The sequence below is a fragment of the Erythrolamprus reginae genome, chromosome 1 (genome assembly GCF_031021105.1).
Source record: "Erythrolamprus reginae isolate rEryReg1 chromosome 1, rEryReg1.hap1, whole genome shotgun sequence".
Taxonomy (NCBI): domain Eukaryota; kingdom Metazoa; phylum Chordata; class Lepidosauria; order Squamata; family Dipsadidae; genus Erythrolamprus; species Erythrolamprus reginae.
In genome coordinates this window covers 350,779,079-350,801,107 of record NC_091950.1, presented here as the reverse complement: position 1 = coordinate 350,801,107, position 22,029 = coordinate 350,779,079, and the positions used below count along the sequence as shown (strand labels likewise).

At 34.9% G+C, this 22,029-nt stretch overlaps 1 protein-coding gene across 4 annotated transcripts in view; it reads left to right on the top strand.

Moving 5' to 3' along the window:
- BTBD9 (BTB domain containing 9) overlaps positions 1 to 22,029 on the top strand; it is a 170,414-nt gene that overhangs the window by 96,659 nt on the left and 51,726 nt on the right. For all 4 annotated transcript variants that reach the window (XR_011557492.1, XM_070734259.1, XM_070734261.1 and 1 more), the window contains exons 7-8: positions 8,452 to 8,561; positions 18,553 to 18,742. Coding sequence is in view for 3 of the 4 variants with exons in the window: in XM_070734259.1 (XP_070590360.1) it covers positions 8,452 to 8,561; positions 18,553 to 18,742 (300 nt within the window). In the remaining variant the exon portion in view is untranslated. The remainder of the gene's footprint in view (positions 1 to 8,451; positions 8,562 to 18,552; positions 18,743 to 22,029) is intronic.

Below are 22,029 nucleotides of genomic sequence, written 5' to 3'. Positions count from 1 at the left end.
AGGACTCCAGTGGCAACCTGTGAAGCTCTAGTGAACTCTACGCCTAAGAGGGTTAAGGCAGTGCTGGAAAATAATGGCGGCCACACAAAATATTGACACTTTGGATCCCATTTGGACATTGTCACTTAGGGTGTACTGTACTCACTTTTGTTGCCACCAGTTCAGACCTTAATGGCTGTGTGTTGCGTTGTTTTGAGGGGGGGGGGAAATTATAATATGAATATAACAATTGTAGGATTAATCTATGTAAAGAAGCTACAGAAAGAGGTAAAAAAGAAATCTGAATTTGATTTTTTTTTGTCTCTTTAAATGTCACATAGAAAAGCTATCTTAGTGGCTTTTAGAAATAACCTATCATGATACTCAAAGTCAGTGAAACTCTTGGGCAACAAGAAGGATGGATGAAAAATGAAAAAAATACTTCCAATGACAAACAAGAAAGGAAAGATTGAATGAACAAGAAGCTTCTAGAAGTACTTGATGCAGAAAAATACAGCGACACAAAAATAGAAAGGGAGACAAAGAAGTATGTTTTTACATATGTTTGACTTGTATAGTGAATACTTTTAAGAATGGCAGTCTAAAATATTTTTTAAAAAAATTAAGATACAAAAATGATTCATTTGGAAGAATTCATTGTGAAAATAAAAATAGAAAGTAAAATTTTTAAATTGATATTAAATAATATAAAGTCAGGTAATAATACCTAAAATGATAAATGAACTTTAAATGATGTGAAGATATGAAGATGCAAAATATATTTCTGGCCACATACAAATGAAACAGAGAGAATATTTTGAGGAAGTAAGGCTGTGACTGTCAAGATCATAAAGATGCAGAGATTTCTATGCCAATAAAGATCAAAATGGGTAAGGGACTATTTTTTTTTCTGTTGGTAATTTCCAGTTTTGAAAGTTGGATATTAAGAAAGAATGGACAGAATAGGTGCTGCTGAATTAATGGATTTGGAAATGGTTAATAATAGTATGGGCAGTAAAAAGTAGGAACAAATAAATCTTGGATAAAATGATAACTGGCTACTAACTTGAGATTAAGAGCTAGAGGTAACAATTTACAGAGAATGGGTATGTGATATAAATCGATAACTTGATTTTGAGGGGCAGGCTTCACAAGTAGATGAGGAAAGGTAATAAGATGAACAGATAAGATCAAGGCAGTTCTTCTAAAAATTTTTTAGAATAGTCTTAATAACTACTGAGGTAGGTCCATTTGGTGAATATTGGATATATTTTTAAAAAATGAGGAAGTATTCAGCATTTTAATTGTTAGTTATTATATTTATCTGGAGTTAAATAATATCTGTGTTTCTCCTTTTAATAACAAATGTTATATTGTTATTCTTACTGAAACTTTGATTCTCATCAAGGATACACAATCTGTTCAATATCTGCCATCTTTAGCCATGTTTAAGGTTTAATTATCTTCCATCTGATTAAGTTGTTTGGGTAGACATTGAGATAATAAAGTATATGCACATATTTTCTCTCAATTTCTACATGTCCCCCAAAGATGGATATAAATTGTTTGTCAGCAATGCCATTTTTTATTTGGAATATCAGAATGCATTTGAAAGTGCTATCTAAAAATCCCAAATTTTCCATTCAGATACACTATTTTAGATATAATATGCATCACGAGGGACAGAAGGTTATAAACCAATTAGTTTTCTCACACTATTTCCCTTAGCCATATGTCTGACATTATAGCAGTTTATCATTTGTTATCTGACAGAATTTTTTTTACAGATGTTAACCTTCATTCTTTTCCCCTTCATATTCCCTTCTCTCTAAGGGAGAAGGAAAGTTTTGTCTTTGCCCCAATTTTTCAGTTCAGTTCTTAATATGGTTAGATATTATTTAATAGGATTTAACTAAATCATTATAGTGAAATCTAATCAGTAAGTGAAATCTTATTGATTGTATTTATAGTCATCATCTAGCCAACAAACAGTTGTTTGTACTGTATCCCTATGAATCTGAGTTCTATTTCAATTTGGTTTACATGTCATATATAATTTCCTACCATCCAGAAAGTCCAGTTGCTTTTTGAAAAAAGCACCTTTGGGGGCAACGTAACCTGGATGACTGAGAATTTCCATAGACATGTCAAATACAACCAACAATTTATAGTTGAGTAAAAAACAGTCCTATGTGTGAAAAGCATGCATTTTTGCCCAGTTGGGACTGTATATGATTATTTGTGCTTGAGCAAGATAGGCATCTTACTACCAATTTCTTGAAATATAGTTTGATTCCAATACTTTACATGATTTTGACCAAGTTTCAATTTTCTCTGAATATAGAATATGGAGCTTCAAAATGTTGGTTCACTTTCTCTTTTACAATGCTTCTTTCTGAACGGTTTTTAAGATCTGAAAAATTCACAGGAGCTAAAAGAACTTTGCAATTAAAGATATATAACTATACAAATATTCCATGTAGTTTCTGGAGAAAAAAGAATAATTTTAAGAGAGCAAAATGTTCATTTTAAAAGAAAGGATAGTTAATGAAGTACTTATAGTTTGATGCTAAACAGAATCCACAGAGGAAAAAAAGGAATGGAAAAAAATCACTGTATTCTTTAAAAAAAGGAAGAATCCCACTGAAGCACAATTCTTGAAAAGAAATTGTGATAAACCCGTGTTAGAAAATAATTCACAAATATTCATAGAAATCCAAGCATTAAAAATATTAATGAAAGAGCTCCTTTTAAAAAAATCTATTCTTAATCTAAGCTTTACAACATTAATAGTATGGCACATAGCCCTGAATTTAAATTATATCATCTTTAAAGAATATCCAGCAATATCCTAATTGTATTCTTAAAATGTTAATTTCTTTTATGTAGATAGCTATTGATTTAATAACATGCATTTTTCACTTTGTATTATACGAAATTATTTTCTAATAATTTTGTGATTTTTTAAAATTCCACTGACATATTGTATATTACTTTGCTTTGGATTTCTCTGAACATTTATTAATAATTTAATTTCATTAGTATCTGGACTCATTCTCCCATTAAGAACAAGAGGAGCATATTGATTCAGTGTTAATGCTTGTAGAAAGTTAAGTCCTGAGGGTAAAAGAGGCTTCCTGTCTTGATTTCTGCAATGTGCTTCACATAGAGCTGCTCTTGAAGAGCATTTATAAACTTCAAGGTACAGAATGCAGCAGCACATGTAAATTGCATAAGTTCCCCAAGCCCCCAATCTGTGTAGAGACCTGCTTCTGAGTTGCATTAGTAATTTGGGTTATGATGCTTCCTTCCTGCTTTTATTTATTTTAATTTTATTTTTTTCAAATGATTCTTATTTTTTTGTCATTTTATATTAATTCTGTTTGCCACTCAAACACTTGAAATGGGTAGCCATATAAATTGAATACATATGTACATACTTACGTACGTACATAATTGAATGGGACATTATTTTTAAGAACTCCGTCTGGGTTTGCAGTGATATCCAGGTGTTAAGTTCACCATATCTTTAGCTAACAAAATCCAAATAATAACAAATAATAAGATTTTACACACATTTCAGACCTTTTGTGGGATCTCAAATATAGCTAAAAACCTGCTAACATTTGTGATTCTTCATCACAGCTATGGCAGAAAGAGCTGCGGTTGAAAATATAAAAAATAGCCTCTTGTAAAAGTAAAACTTTTAAAATATACTGTGTGTCTGTGTATATAGGAGGGAGAAGAAAAAGAGGGAATGTATTTATAGTATGGAATGAGAATGGGGCAGTTAAAAAGAGAAAGGTTTATTTTTTAGGTGAGGAGGATTGATTTATTGTCTTTGTCTTTGATTTATAGAACCTTTCATTATGATGAAAAAGTGGTGAATAATAACATTTCTTTGTGTCTACAATGAAAAATGGAAGCATGCATCATTTTGTAGTTTGATATGAGTGTGTATAATGGGCATATTAAAGGGGTTGGGTTAAATTGCCTTTTCTCTGCTTGTTTTTTTGTTTATAAAATTCAATCTGATTTTTTTTAAAGGTAACAAGAACAAGAATAAATTAAGGTTTTATCTTTAAAAAATTCCTCTACATCTTGCTGGCTTATCTTTCTTTTATGAGTTCGTCTTTAAAGTTTCTAAATACAATATGGAACATTGTAAAGTAAAACATACCTATATCTAGGGGTGGGTTCTAGCCGGAATGCTAAATTGGGTCGATGCTGCGGCTCGTGAGTGCTTGCAGGACCAGCGTGATTTTGCTTCTGTACCTGTGGAGTTAGCAAAATCCCACACAGAGCTGCAGGTGCGCCCGTGTTTCGGCATGTGTGGAAGCAAAAAACCTTGGCCGAAACGGGCACACCTGTGGCTCCGTGCGTGATTTTGCTATCTCCAAAGGTGCAGAAGCAAAATTGCGCTGGCCCCAGAAGCACTCAGGAGCCGCGGCATCAAGCCCAATTTAGTGTTCTGGCTAGCAGCCCACCCCTGCCTATATGCCTATCATCCTGTATTTACTGGAATTAGCAGCATTATGCAGACAAAGAAACTAAAGGTGAAAGATGAAGATAATTAAATAAACTGAATTTATGCCAATAAAATGTATTGTATTTTCCTTTTTCCTTACAAACCACCCTTGCTTCCTTTGAGTCCATAAACTGCTTCGTATATTGGCTTTTCTTCTTTAAACTTCTCACCTCTCTCCATCCCACCACAAATTTCTTAGTCTTGTTTTTCTCAACCACATATTTTTTGGCAGTTTAATCCTTATTTCTTCTCTAGATCAGTGGTTTCAACATTTTTTATGCTACAGGATACATTTCACGGATGGGACATTTGAGTCATTAAACTGGAAGTCCCATGACATCATCCGTGGGTGGGACTTGGGAGGGGAAATGGAGTCAGTCCACCCTGGTGTTATCATAGAGTTGGGATTCTGGCTGTGGATCAATTCCTGTCATTTGCTTTGGCTTGCTGATGTGGCATGGCCACATGCTTTTCATAGCACACAAATGTTCTATGGCATAATGGTTGATAACTCCTGCACTAGATAGTTAAAGCATCATTATAGCTTTAAAAAAATAAAATTCTAGAATATTCTGTTCTTCAATCCTGTACAAATGTAAACATTGATAAAGAGTATGTATCAATAATCCAATATTGCATATCATATAGAGTTATTTTATTTTCCTCATGCTGATTGTTGTGATAATATACTGTATTTTACCTCATTCCTGGGGTAAGCAGCTGTCTCCTTTATCTTTTGATTTGGTTGCCTCATTGGTAACCAGAGTTTTATTTTTTAACAAAATCTAAACTATTGATCTGCACTGGCTTATGTTTGATTCATCAGAGGCCTGAAATCAAGAAGTCAGATAAATAAGTCTCCCCTAGCTGATTGATAAGAGACAATCTAATAGTACTGGCCAATCTAGCCCACATTTAGAAGAAAAAGAAAATCAAACCAACCTTTTCACTTTTTAAAAGGTCATATCTGCAATATACAAAGTTGTAGAATGTTCATTTTATGCAGATGAAGTATCAAATATCAAAATCAGAATGTTGATATTGGACAAAACAATAGGCTGAGCTGAAAAGCCTAACATTTTATTCATACAAAGCAATTACTCAGCTTGAAAATCCCAATAACAATTTGCAAGAGATATGACAATGTTTGAAAATAAGTAAACAAAAATCTTCAGGATGAAGTGACAACGGCTGTTTTTTTTAAAGAAATCATTTAGTTATAAATATTGTTTATACCACTGAGCAAGAACATTGTACAGTAGTATTCATGGAAGTTTGTACGTATGTATGTATGTATGTATGTATGTATGTATGTATGTATGTATGTATGTATGTATATATGTATATATGTATGTATGCAGGAGGATATGTCCAATCAGCAGGATATTTACCAGATTTCAAAATCAGTTTTATAGTACGGAGCAGAGGAGGCATTATTATAGTCCTCTACAGTATTTGGCCAAAGAATACCAACTATCTATCTAACTATCTATCTTTCTTTTTAGGCCTACATTTAGTAATGAAGAGGTAAAGTTGTAAATAAACAAGCAGTTGGTAGTTTTAGTTTAGCTACAGGTTCCTCACACTAAGCATGAAGTGACAACGGCTGTTTTTTTTAAAGAAAGAGAGATATGACAATGTTTGAAAATAAGTAAACAAAAATCTTCAGGATAAAGTGACACGGCTGTATATATGCATGTATGTATGCATACATACATACATACATACATACATACATGCATATATACAGCCGTGTCATTTTATCCTGAAGATTTTTGTTTACTTATTTTCAAACATTGTCATATCTCTTGCAAATTGTTATTGGGATTTTCAAGCTGAGTAATTGCTTAGTGTGAGGAACCTGTAGCTAAACTAAAACTACCAACTGCTTGTTTATTTACAACTTTACCTCTTCATTACTAAATGTAGGCCTAAAAAGAAAGAAAGATAGATAGATAGATAGTTGGTATTCTTTGACCAAATACTGTAGAGGACTATAATAATGCCTCGTAATGCCTCGTCTGCTCCGTACTATAAAACTGATTTTGAAATCTGGTAAATATCCTGCTGATTGGACATATCCTCATTTGATTTCCTTGTATTCACACAGAAATATCGACAATGATAAGGTTCCTCAGGTCAAAAAACCATTCTGAGGGACAATTAAAATATTATATGATCCGGTAGATACAATGAGTTGGAATTTGCTGTATGAAAAAATAATTAGCTAAATGTTTTAAGGAATGTTAACTGTTAAGACTAATTCATGGAAATATTTTTGGCATGTTTACTGTTACCCCACAAAATATTTAAAATTGAGTGAATGACAATGTTTTAAATGTAAACCAGTGTATAAATATGACATTACACAGATCAGGAGATATAAAGATGTGATTATTATTATTATTATTATTATTATTTATTAGATTTGTATGCCGCCCCTCTCCGAAGACTCGGAGCAGCTCACAACAACAAAACAGTACAAATCCAATGATTAAAAACAATTTAAAACCCTTAATATAAAAAACACTCATACATCTCAGACAAACCATACATAAAACGGAAACGGCCCAGGGGAATCAATTTCCCCATGCCTGGCGGCAGAGGTGGATTTTAAGGAGTTTGCGAAAGGCAAGGAGGGTGGGGGCAATCTTAATCTCCGGAGGAAGTTGATTCCAGGGGCTGCCACAGAGAAGGCTCTTTCCCTGGGTCCCGCCAGACGACATTGTTTCGTCGACGGGACCTGGAGAAGGCCAACTCTGTGGGACCTAACCGGTCGCTGAGATTCGTGCGGCAAAAGGCGGTCCCGGAGATATTCTGGTCCGATGCCATGAAGTGCTTTATAGGTCATAACCAGCACTTTGAATTGTGACCGGAAACTGATCGGCAACCAATGCAGACTACGGAGTGTTGGTGTAACATACCTGGTAAAGCCCATGATTGCTCTCGCAGCTGCATTCTGCACGATCTGAAGTTTCCGAACACTCTTCAAAGGTAGCACCATGTAGAGAGCATTACAGTAGTCGAACCTCGAGGTGATGAAGGCATGAGTGACTGTGAGCAGTGACTCCCGGTTCAGGTAGGGCCGCAACTGGTGCACCAGGCAAACCTGGGCAAATGCCCCCCTTGCCACAGCTGAAAGATGGTTCTCTAATGTTAGCTGTGGATTGAGGAGGACGCCCAAGTTGCGGACCCTCTCTGAGGGGGTCAGTAATTCTCCCCCAGGGGGGAATATATTTTAAATATACATGAAACTTGGAAATTATCAATATATAAGTAACTGATGGTTTTATTAAACAATGGAGGTGACAAAATATTGCTATTCCCAAAAAAAGTCCTTAATTATCATAATACCGGATTTGCAGTATCGAATTACCTATAAAGATTTACTTTATTGAGAATTGGCTATCAATATAATGTAAGATTGAACACTTATTTAATATGGTCATAGTGGTCAAGGATTAATGATATGTTCAGAAATTATAAGGAATTATTTCTTATATATAATATATACTTTTATTGTTTTCTTTCTTTTTTCTTATGACTTCATGTTTTTCAACTTTTTTTCTTTATTAAAGGATTAAAGAAAATATTGTTTCTCTAATATTATGTAATTGTTTTCTTTTAATATTGTAAGCTTTGACTCATTTTTATTAAGGTTTTCCCCAAAATGTTTGTTCTGTTGTTGTACTAAAAAAAAAAGGTTTCCCCCCAAGTGCTGATACCATACTCCTTATTAGATGGGATGGGGGTGTAGGTTGGAAAGGAAGATATATAGTAGAATATTTATTTATGCACTTACTACAAGCCTGGGTTTTTTTTCATTCTGTTGGTACTTCAGTACAGAAGTAAACTAAACTGATCTTTGCAGCATTAGTAAAAATCAGTGCTATGTTGCATATTTCATTCTGTTGGTTTTTGCTTTGTTTTGTTCTTACTTACAGGTATATCAGAATAGTTGGAACACACAACACAGTAAACAAAGTTTTCCATATTGTGGCTTTTGAATGCATGTTCACCAACAAAACCTTCACTCTTGACAGAGGACTAATAGGTAAGTGATATGAATGGGAATTATATTACTAATTTTGCACTTTAGCATCTATTTAAAAAATATACCCAAATGAAATAAACCTTTATTATTCCTTGTAATTCACTCTCCTTGTGGTGATCTTTGACTTTTACTATAATCAAAGAACAGCATAAGAAGGGTGAAGTATAAGGAATTTTAAAACATAAAATACAAAAATAAAATTACTTAAAAAGCTAAAAAAAAAAAAAAATTCAACAGAACGAACAGAAGGAATGAATAGACCTACATAGGACAAATTAAATATATCTAGTACAAATAATACACTAAATCTAATACAAAACATAGTCTAGATCAGTGGCCCCCAATCTTTTGGGCAACAGGGACCGGAATTTTTTCCCTATATCCTGGGAGGTGTGGTTTCACATGCTACCTAGATCTTGCACAAGGACAGATGAAGCTTTGCTAGCTTGCTTGGCCATGTTCCTATTGATCTGTGGCCTGGGAATTGGGGACTCCTGGTCTACCGGTTTTTAAAACAGCTTTGTGACATATGTTATCTTCTGAGTTGTTTTGAATGCTGCTGTGGAGAATTCACAACATTGTGTATTGGAGCAGAATTGATAAAGTAGCAGGGAAGTGTAGAATTGTCCTGTGAGTACGTATTTCTGAAATAATGATAAAATGATGCTACAAAGGTGTAGAATCTGTGTGGCAGTCTCTCGTGTAAATGCCAATTGTTAGCTGCAAATCTCACAATAAAATTGATCATTTCATTAATTTTATCCTTAATGATATCATGTTAGGTAGCAAACCTTGCCTGAATTCTGGGCTGTTCATAGAGATCAATTGTTAACCTGTAACTGGTTTGCAATGAACATTTGGCATAAATCTGAAAAAGAGAGACTTTGACAAAGCTAGAAACCTGGATTAATGTTCAACACTGACAAAACTAATAATATTTTCATAATACATTTATGTAAAATGCTTTTTCAGCTTTTGTAATTTTCCAGAACCATTTTATCAATCAGAAGTTTATTTTTGTACAGATTCTTTTCCTTTTATTGTACTGGAAAGATGTTATTTTCTTTTAAATAATCTTGGAAGTTGTCTGCTATAATGCTTGTGAGTATTTAAACATTGTCAATGAAAATTCTGTTATCCAGCTAGAGTTGTCTAGAAATTGAGTCATGGCAACTGGACTTATTTTTCTGTTGGTTCAAAATGTTTTGCTGCTTATCGAAATTGCTTCTTCAATCTGAATAAGTTGATTTGGGGGGGTTCCATATAGGTGCTCCATGGTGGTGTCATTTCTCATCTAATCTAAATAGGCTTGTGAATAGGCAGAGTTGTTGTAATGTAAATGTTCCAAATCCTAAATCCTGTCCTGTAAGTGGGTTGTTAAGTGTAGCCTCTCTGGTGAACCTGTGAAACCATCTTAATATTCCTTAAGACTTATGAAAGAATAGCATAAACAAGAGGGGACCTTTATTGAAAAAAAATATTATTTCCATTTTGGCATAAATGGATTCCTTCGCCTTTCTCTCAAACTGTCTATCTTCCCTGTCGTAAATTTAGGAGTTATAATATTTACCTCCCAGCAACTCTCTGCCTACTAACCTAAGAAGACAATTCAGATTAGGTGAGAAAGGACACCACTCTGAAGGAGTGGTAGGAATATATATGGGGTCCCCTTGCTAGTTTGCTCTGAAGAAGCTACTTCGATAAGCAGCAAAATGTTTTGAAACAAGAACATATTTAAACATTGTATATAAGCATGTTATTGGCCTATAGCCATGATGGCGAACCTATGGCATAAGTGGCACACATAGCTATATCTGCCAACATGGGAGCCATTGCTATAGATAAGCTCTAGTGTGCATATATGCACTGGCCAGCTGATTTTCAGCTGGCCATACCCCCCCCTAGGAGTCACCACGTGGCCCATTTTGAGGTAAGCAAAGAGCTCGTCTGGAGGCTCTGGGAGGGCTTTTCTGCCCTACGAAGGGCCTCTGGGGTGGGTGGGGGAGACTGTTTTCTCCATCCCCAGTCTCCAAGAAAGCCTCTGGAGGCTGGGGAGGGGGAAAATAGGCCTTCTGATTCCACCAGAAGGTGTAAATGGGCCATTTCCAGCCTCCGGAGGGCCTCCTAGAAAACCTCTGTAGCCTGTGAAGGGCGAAAAATGGGCCCACCGGGCCCACCATGCCATTGCATGCCAAAAACATGGAGAATGTGGGGGTCATGTGCACATGAATTGTGGATGTGGACACACGTGCATTCACACACACACACACTCCCCCCAATTTTGGTATGCAATGGCAAAAAGGTTAGCCATCACTGGTCTATAGTTTCCTAGCATTGTCCCTTTGCTAGTTTTTTAAAATCAGATATACTGTAGTTTGTCAATTATTAACCAATTGCTGATGTCTGCTTTACGCAATACTTCATTAAGCTGTTAGCTATCATTGGATGTAACTAGTTAGGTTTTGGAGCCAAAAGCCATGCAATCAATCATTTCCAAGAGATACACAGTTTCTAATTCCTTTCGCTTGATATTATTATTATTATTATTATTATTATTATTATTATTATTATTATTAATTAGATTTGTATGCCACCCCTCTCCGAGGACTCAGAGCGGCTCACAACAAAATACAATGTCACAAATCCAATATATTAAAAAACAACTTTAAAAACCCATTATTAAAAACCACACAACTCAGACAGACCATACACAATTCTACCATAGCCTAGGGGCAACTCAGTTACCCCATGCCTGGCGATATAGGTGGGTTTTGAGTAACTTACGAAAGGCAAGGAGGGTGAGAGCGGTTCTAATCTCCAGGGGGAGTTGATTCCAGAGGGCCGGGCCCCCTACAGAGAAGGCTCTTACCCTGGGTCTCACCAGACAACATTGTTTAGTAGACGGGACCCGGAGCAGTCCGACTCTGTGGGACCTTATCAGACGCTGGGATTCATGCCGCAGAAGACGGTCCTGAAGTATTCTGGCCCGATGCCATGTATGGCCTTATAGGTCATTACCAACACTTTGAATTATGACCGGAAACTGATCGGCAACTAGTGCAGGCCGCGGAGTGTTGCTGAGATGTGGGCGAATCTGGGAAGCCCCACGATAGCTCTTGCAGCCGCATTTGGCACGATCTGAAGTTTCCGAACACTTTTTAGAAGTAGCCCCATGTAGAGAGCGTTGCAGTAGTCGAATCTCGAGGTGATGAGGGCATGAGCGACTGTGAGCAATGACTCCCTGTCCAGATAGGGCCGCAACTGGTGCACCAGGCGAACCTGGGCAAACGCCCCCCTCGCCACAGCTGAAAGATGGTGTTCGAGGAGGACGCCCAAGACCCTCTCCGAGGGGGACAATAATCCCCCCCCCAGGTTAATGGACGAACAGATGGAATTGTCCTTGGGAGGCAAAACCCACAGCCACTCCGTCTTGTCCGGGTTGAGTTTGAGCTTGTTGGCACCCATCCAGACCCCAACAGCCTCCAGGCACCGGCACATCACTTCCACTGTTTCATTGATTTTAACCTTTTCTTCTACTATTATTAAGTCTTCCATTTGATTTTTGGTACACATTCATCTTCATCCAGCATTTTTGTTATAGCCATATTGAATTTTCCATTGATCTTTTCAAACTAGATTATTTCCTTTTCGTTTGGTTTTCCATTTTGCCACTGGTCTGTTTATAGTTGTTGATATTCTAGTTTCTGGTGTATTATGATTTGATTGTGGTTATAACATTTTATGTACTATCCAAAGTGACTGCTGTGAGATGGACAGCTATGTAAATTGCGTAAAAGAAGAAATGGATAAGATTATTTGCTCAGAGAAGATCTAAAGTTCAAAAAATATACAGGTTTATTTTTTTTTATACACAAAGATAATGAAAGATATAGAAAAACATTATTTTATCAAGAAAAGAAAATTACTTTCTTACTATATTTATGTTTTGTATTCTGATATCTATGACATGCCGAAGAATAACAACAGTTACCAGATACATAGGCATGAAGAAGTGCTAAGGAATGATCTGAACAGAATAGCTAGGTAGACTAGGGGTTGCTGATGAAAACAGAATACAAAACAAAAGGTAAGGAGGAGACATTGTATTTCTCCATTTCAGAAGACAACAAAGTGAACAAATAAAAAAAGTAAAGGAATCTGGGCATGGAAATTGGGTTTAGACTTCAGACTACAGCAAAATTTTTGATAAATCAACAACAACAACCCTCAACGGCTGTTATATTGTACAACAGTAGAACTACCCAGTTTTTCCCAAACTAAGACATCCCCTGATAATAAGCCCAATCGGACTTTTGAGTGCATGGCAATAAGGCCAAACACTTATTTCAGGGTTCAAAAAAATATAAGACAGTGTCTTGTTTTGGGGGAGAAACGGTATAACAATACAGTTTCTTATATAAAAACAATGGCAAGAAAGACAAAGAAATAATACTAAAGAGTGCTTAATCTTAGATCCAAAACTACACTTTTGAGGGAAGCTATGCAATCCACCCACCACCACCAACCCCCACCAACACCCCCCCCAAAACATAGTTGCAGATACGTGCTACATTCACATCTTGAATGTGTTGAAGTAGCTTTGTAGAATTTTATCTAAAGCACTGCACAAACCTGCAAGGAAGGAGAAATGTTGTGCATATAATATATGAAGCAATGTATAGAAAACTATAAATGTACAGTATATAGTAGGAACAATGATGTTTTACAATAAAAAATGCTATGGAGAGAAGTACTGTATTTAATGATGGTGTAAATCAGTCCTCATCTTTAAAAACTTAGGTACATATTTTTTTTGGTTTATATATTTTTTACTATTTCTGTACTCTATGTAGCAATTTTTACTTTCAAAATTCTGGAAATCTCTGATGTGGTTTCCTGTAGTTATAGCACAATAAAACCACAGATAGTGGTTAGAAAGTTTTCCACAAATTGGCAAATAATTCCATTCTATTTCGTTTAAACTCTATACATTCAGTTTGCTTTAGGGGAAAAAAAAGGAACTTCTTGTTAACTTTAAACAATCAAATAACTCTTTATCACATAAAATGTTTGGTGCAGTGTTAAAAATACTGTTTATCATTTGTTAGATATTTTGGGAAGGCAACGTTTAGTTTATATAGTTATAGGCACCACTAAAAATCGCTATCTTTTCAGGTGCCCAAATTATAACCCCTTCTTTATGCTAGTTCCATAGTACTTGAAGAGATGGAAGAGTGAATAATGGTTGCAGACCAAATAGTGGATATAAAAAATGGAATGTCCTTGGACATCCTCTGGAGAAAGTTTACTAGCATGTATGAATCACTAAGGCTTCATTTGCGTATCTTTTTGTGCCTGGCAGAAATGGTTTAAAATGTCAGGAAAAAGAGAAAATGAATAAATGCTCACTTCTCTTTTGCTCAGTAGTGGTTATTATAGAAATCATTTAAATGTCCAACAAAAGGAAAAAAATCAAATCAATTTCTTAGTAGTATTACTTTGGTGTTGTAAAATATTGCTCTATCTTTCACTTAGTTAGAGACACTTTGAGCAATTTAATTTCTTCTCTATATGAATCTCTTGCCATTCAGTTTTCTTTTCTCCTTTTAAAGGTCTTTCCAATGCATTTCTTTTTCTTACATAAGAGATTGGTGCAATGAGTTTGTTATTGACACATTCTGTTGCATCCAGATAGTTATACATACACTACTCTTTTCCAAATTCTGAATTACACAGTCTTCTTCCATGTTTGCTGTCAAAGAGCGGATAATACTTGAATAGCATCTCCTGCAACTATTAATGGTGGATGTTTCATCTGTGTCTGACACTTTCACATTTGATTTATTTGCTGATTTATTACCTCTTTTACTTCTACTTTTCAGTGTTTCTCTAAATGTATAATCCTTTTTGTAAAGGGATTACATATAGTCTTTCCTTTGGTCTTTAACTTCATTTGCCACTGTTTTCTTCCATAATTATTCTTGAGTATCCCTGCTTAGCTGAAAGTTTTCCCACATGATTCTTCTAATCCAGGGGTTCCCAATCTTTTCTATACTCCACCACACCCCTCGAACACTTCTGATATATTCTCGCACCCCTTACAAAAGTAAATAATTATGTGCATATAATTATGCGTATAAACTACAGTTTTAAAACTTCTAAACCCAAGTTTTCCCACACCCTCTAATATCTATCGTCTCATAGCCCCCCTGGTAGGGAACCCCTGCTCTAATCTTTTTTTAATAAAATAAAATTTAATTTTATTGCTATTTTCCTTTAATTTTTGACATCCTTGCTTGAGATAGCGTTCCATATACTTGCTTCAAACTGGAAGTCTTGATTCAGTGGCAAAATATCCTTTTTGTTTCTCAGCATATTCATCTTCTCTTTGTGTATATGCATATGCATGTTTATCTGTGTGAGTGCAAATACTATTATAATAAATTGTTTAAATTTTTTCGTCATCGAATTAGGGTTAGGATTTTACTTTCTTAGATCAGTTTTCATGATTCTCATTATATATTTCCATGGTTCCTTCCATGTTTTCCAGGACATAATCCTTGATTTACAACCACAGTTGAGCCCAAAATGTTTATTATTAAGTAAGACATTTATTAAATGAGTTTTGCCCCATTTTACAACATTTCTTGTCACAGTTGTTAAGTGAATCACTTGCAGTCGTTAAGCAAACTTGGTTGCTAAGTGAACCTTACTTTCCCATTGACTTGCTTGTCAGAAAATCATAAAAAATGATTACATGACCCTGGGACACAGCAACTGCATAAATATGAACCAGTTCCAAACATATAAATTTTGATCATAGGGATGCTGCAAAGGTCGTAACTGAAAAAACAGTCACTAGCCGCTTGTTTCATTGTAACTTTGAATGGTCATTAAATTAACTGCTGTAACTCAAAGATTACCTGTACTTTACTACTATCAAGAGCCGGGGTGGCGCAGCAGGTAGAGTGCTGTACTGCAGGCCACTGAAGCTGACTGTAGATCTGAAGGTCAGCGGTTCAAATCTCATCACCGGCTCAAGGTTGACTCAGCCTTCCACCCTACCGAGGTGGGTAAAATGAGGACCCAGATTGTGGGGGAAATATGCTGGCTCTGTTAAAAAGTGCTATTGCTAACATGTTGTAAGCCGCCCTGAGTCTAAGGAGAAGGGCGGCATAAAAATAGAATAAATAAATAAATAAATAAATAAATAAATAAATAAATAAATAAATAAATAAATAAATAATCTACCTACTCTCTTTAAACTTTAATCCATGTATTTAACCCTAAGAGCCTAAGATCTTTTTATATATCTAAAAATAGTAACTGGATTATACTTCTCCTTTTATTTTGTATTATGCAATCTATTTGATTTCAGTCATATTGACTTTATGTGTAGAATCTGCATTGATGTTGCATGATTTCGTTGGCCATAAAACCATCGTAGTAAAATTCAGTTAACTTATCTCCTATATCGTTGCATTTACCAAATCATTTCTTCCTATTTTCTAGAATCCTCCACTTCTACATAACAACTAAATTGAACTCAGAAGAGGGCAGCTTTAGTACCAGTCGAAATTGCCGTGCCATATCAGCTTTCTTTTCCATTATCTTGTATTAGATATTCAATCCCATGTTAGCTCATGTTAGAATGCTGTATCAATTTAATAAGGATGTCTTCTCCATTGTAACGATTTCATTATCTCAGGGTGATTAGTGGTCTTCCTCTGTCAGTTCTTAAGAGTGATTATCTCTACTTTTTTCCATTTATTCGGTCTATCCAATTACAACCAGTAGTATTGAATTGCCTCTGAGTTAGCAGTTATCAATATTTCTTGAATTTCCGATTTCTGCCAATTCCATATAAAAGAATGTGCTAAAGGTTAATACAGTAATTCTTTTTGGTCTTTAATTATATAACAAAAGAATGCCAATTGTTTTGTCATATACAGAAATAAACCTAAAATAGATATTGAGGGTAACAGCTTAGAGTTTTATCATCATAAAATTGTCAGACATTGTGGGGAAACCTTGTGCTTTCCTGTTCACATGTAAAACATAGAAGAAGGTTCAGAATGTGTACAGAACAAGACATAGAATTCGATAACTCATGGAATTTATAGTTCAGCCATTGTCTAAAATGTGTCCTTTCAAGTATTTGCTTAATGTATTGAAATAAATATAAGAAATTTTAGTCAAATAAAATCCAGTTAATGAAAAAATATTTCAGTAAATAATATTCTGATTTTTTTAAAAATGATTGTCGGATTATCTAATATAGGCCAGAAAGAATAACATGAAATTTATCTACCTATTTTTATTATTTTGAAATTATTTATTTATTTATTTATTCAATTTATCTACCTATTTTTTACTATTTTGAAATTTTTATATATTTATTTATTCAATTTCTATAATCGCCCTCCTCAACTATTCTGGGAAACTTACAATTGTAAAACCATAAAACGAATTTAAAAACATTAAAACAAACATTTTGTTTCTTTATGTGGTGTATTTATATTAACGTGCCATTCTAATGGTATATTCAATTTGTGAAGAAATATGTTCTGCAAAAATAATATGTAATAAGATATAATCCATATTCTGTTTTCCATTTTATAACCTGTTACGTATAATATTTAGCTGAAGGACAAAAAAACCCTCCTCAGAAGCAAGACAGTGTTGTTTCTGGTAGTTCACTTTTATTAAACAAAGTGACACAGATTGAGAAAGAAATACCATAGGGAAAAGCCAAGGGAACCAAAAAACCTGAAATGCTTCACGGAATGATATCCCTTCCAGATGGTGTTTTTAATACATTTATCAGATAGATATGAAAGACCATAATGAGCATTCAAATGGGGAGTGGCATTCCTCTCTTGGGAACTGAAAGAGCATGATACCTTCTGTGTGCTGAAATTATTTGATTAATCTCTAATATCCTATTGTATAGAATAGTGCAGCAAGTTTTTCCTTGGCATGTATTAGGAATCATTATGGACAATATTACTCATAAATAGTTCATTTTTAATAAATATAGCTTGTTTTCATATAGACAAGAGACTAATTAAACAAAAGCAAGTTTTAGGAATACCTTAGAATCAAAACATTCCCCATCAGGTTTGATTGATTAAATTAATTTATGAGTGAAATCCTCTTAATGTAAAAGTTGTTTGGAGTAGTGGTTAAGGTACCAGCTTAGAACCCAGGAGACTGGTGATTGGCCACTTTAGGCAATCCCCAATCAGTCACTCTCAGCCAACTGAACTCCCAGGATTGCTCTTGTGAGCAAAATAGGAGAAAATATTGGTATGTTCCTCATTTTGCCTTATATATGCAAGAGGAGAGGAGTATAATTTTTTTAAAAAAATCTTCAGGTGTATAATATCAATCGGAAATATGAGAAAAATAAGATGAATTAATAGATGATTAATTATGCTGCATCTTATCTTGAATTTTATTTCTAAAAACTGTACAGATGGGATGTATGCATTTTTACCTGTACAATGCATGTTTTGATTCAATAGAAATTTACTGATACTGTACTTGGAAAGTAACAGAAGGACTACTTGACAACCATACTTACATTATGGCTAACTCTATTACCTGTCTGGGATGATGGTTATTGGTCTCTTTATTTCTCTCATTGACACCCTATTTAGCCTCATCTACATCTTCGAAACAATTTTTGATTATGGATTTTAAATGCATAATTCAAGTTTGTTAATCACAGTAATTGTTACAATACGTCTAAACGTTTGTTTGCTGAATGTTTTGTTGTACAACTAGTTTGAAGTTAAAAGATTTCTGGCCTTCACTGATACAATTCACTCATTGCTCATTCATTTTTAATCTTGCCTCTGAAATGTATCCATGTTCTCCTGTATGTTAGCAACATTTTTGCTTATTTTTATTCTTCCCCAGGTAGAGAAACTGATGGAACTGACTTGCCTGTGCCTTCCTTTGATTTCTTTTGTATTTTAATTTTCAGTTCCCACTGAGAATGTTGCAACAGTTGCAGATTGCGCCAGCGTGATTGAGGGCGTCAGCCGTAGCCGCAATGCTTTGTTGAATGGAGACACAAAGAATTATGACTGGGATTCCGGGTATACATGCCATCAGCTAGGCAGTGGTGCTATTGTTGTACAGCTGGCACAGCCATACATGATTGGATCAATTCAGTAAGATTTCTTTTTTCATGTAAAAATAGTTCATGCCTCCCGGTAGCTGCTGTGAAAAGTTCATATTTTCATGCACTGATAATGTTCTTAACATACAAAACCTAAGTTGGAAAGCAAACCAGTCTGTATATGCATATAGACACATTTTATATGAAAATAGTGACATAACTTGAGGGCAATCAATTTATTTTGTGCTGAGAATAGCATCAGAATCAGAATGCCTCCAGTTTGTGTTATTTTATATTGCCGTGTGATTTTTACATCTGCATAGCCTTGAGCTGATGAAATATTTGTTTATCTCCACAAAATTTATCTATGAGTCAATGTGAACAAAATGAAATGTTAATGTGTCAAATGAGAAAAACAACCTAGAATAAACTTCCTGGGTATTCATGATGCTTAGTATATAACTTCTGACCAACTGCTACCTCCCTTTTAATTGAATTTTTTTTAAAGTTTTGGTATGGGGGCAGGTTGGAGGAAAATAACACTATTTGTGTAATAAGACCAAAGACAAATGTGCATTGCTTAGAGGTCTTTGAGAAGGCAAAGGGAAAGTTTCTTAAAGATGTGTGGTAAAGGTTTGGAGACTATTGCAAAATATTCAACTCTAAAAAAGAATTTAAGATTTTTCTTTTTTTGTAAGTTATTATAATCTTTTTAAAAACAAAAGGATTTAACCATAGTATACCTGTGATAGAGAGGCATAAAGAAAAAAAATCACTTCCTTATGATTAAATAAGGAATTATGCTTTCTTTATTTTTTGTTTCTTATAGTTTCATCTTAAAATGGTGAACATACGAGAGAAATTTACATAAATGAAGGAGAAAATAATGTTTACATTTCAAACTGCTTGACATTGAAAATATATTCATATAGATGGCATCCTTCAGTTGATTGCCACACTTTTTTTTAAATAGTGGTCATTGTTCTGCCCACATTGACTTTTAGAGACCCCAGATTTGCCATGTCTCCCGGCTCCTGGAAATAGTGCCAGATCTGCTTTTCTTACTGCAAAAATAGACCTTTTCAAGAGCCAATAAGATCGTGTATGCATTAAGGATAAATAACATATTTGCTGAAAACAAAATACTGCATTCTAACAAAACAGTCTTAACTTAGTTGTAAAACATGATAGTGAAAATATTGTGGATTGGGACAACTTTACAGCTTCAAGGCCCAGATAATTCATAACCACTGAGAAAAAAATGGATTCTTGATGATACCAACAAATCTATGAACTAAGATGCTCTCCAAGGAGTGGAATATACTATCAAGGTCTTAATGGATCTCAGGAATTTGGATAATATACAAACAGAAATGTGGATCTTTTACAGCACCAGATTGGATGAGAACAATTCTCCTCTTAAATTAATTTACATTTCTAGTTCACACAGTAAGTAGATGGATATTTTATTTCAGGTAAGACAGAAGGTTAGTTATTTTATAGCCCTATGCTGATCTCTATTGAGGCTTGAAATCCTTCCCCTGCTCTGAACACCCAATTTTTGGAGTTAAAAAGGCTCCTCTTATTGTAAGCTCCTTCCTAAAACAATTCATCTATTAAAGAGCATTTTTGAAAACCACTGTTTACCCAATCATGTCTCTAATAGGAATCTACACTTAACACCTCATTTTTGCAAACTATATTTCATTTTTAAGATGTAACAATTCATCTGTTCTCTGCCCCTTGTACGCAATTACATGAAGGAACAATTAATAATACCTTTTTTGTGTAAACTGACGAGATGGTCAGATCTTAAATTGCTTTTGATAATATAGTCATACTGTTATTCAGATGTCACCATTTCAGGTCACCTACAGGAACCATTTAAACTAGCTGCCAAATGCTTCCCAGTTGTCCAAAGTTCAAAAGCCTCCCATTTTTTCCAAGAATTGTTAGTATTTTCTGAAACAGCTGGGTCATGAGAAAGCCTTCTACATTGTTTGTTTGTTAAATTTCTAAGCCGCCTAACTCCTTGCGGACCTTTTGCTGTGCTGACCATGATTACTAGAAAACTCTGCTGCTGTTACAGGCCACATATGGCTTTCTATCAGAGTTCTTCCTTTCAAACAACTGCCTACAAATCTGGAAGCCAACTTTATTGAACCAGTCTCCATAATTACACAAATCAGCCCTGAAGCTTTTTATCTATAGCTTCCAGCCACACTGAAAGCAAATTCCATTTCCCCCTTCCTATTATACCTCCTTATGCAATTCTGCTCCACCATTTCCTCCCAACTTGAAAGAGAGAAACAGTTTGAAGTTGAATCTATTTTGGGTTGTCAGTACAAGGAAAGCAAATAGGAATATCTGATTCATGGAAAAGGGTACCCAGATACAGAATATTCATGGGAAGTTAGCAGATGATGTGCGTTCCTCTTATCTATTTTGGCAGTTCCATTTTCAGTGCCCTCAGAAGCCTAAATCACCTGATGGACTGAACATTCAGAATTCATCACCTGTCAATATTTCTGGGAAGAGGACGTTGAAGGAGGACATTTGAACAACTGCCAAGAGAGAAACAGTGACAGTGAGATGGAGACTCTTAAAATGGAAAGGAAAATCATGACAAGGAAATGCAATGGAAGAGATGAGATATCCTTCCTTTTCTGCTGACTTGACTTCTTCAGACACACAGAGAGAAGCAGAATGTCATGGAAGGAAAGAGAGTTCATTAGCTTCAGCTAAAGAAGAAGAAACTAAAACAGCAATATGTTCTCCAGCCATTCTTGATCAGATAGAGGAAGAGGAAGAAGCATCTGATCAAAGGAAAGGGGAGGAGACAACTTCTGGTGGCATAAAGTATGAAGTTAATAAAACTAGTGATCTTTCAACTAGACAGAATTTTTTTAAAAAGACGAAAAAGCTCATTTCCTAATCTCAAGGTGTAATTTCACACACTGGTAAAAGCAAGAAGAAAATAAACCTTGAATTCAGACTTTGGATGAAACATGTAGAAAGCTTGATTTCTGCATATAGTCCTGTGTGCAATAGAACAACTTACCTGCTTGTGAATCACCACTATAAGCAATGTCCTGATTGCAAAATAAAACATCTGGAGTCAAGATTTATTACTGGGCCTGGTGTGAAGTCTGACACACTTTACTAAAGTACAATTAGCACATACAATTTCAGAAATAATTTCAGTAGGTGATTAAAATGTTGCATTTTTATCTTTGATACAGATAACCCTAGGGAATTTTATCATTATTCACAAAGGCAAGAAAAGGCAGTTTACAAAGTGTATTATTGATGTTAAAGCAAAATTATTGCCAAGATTTA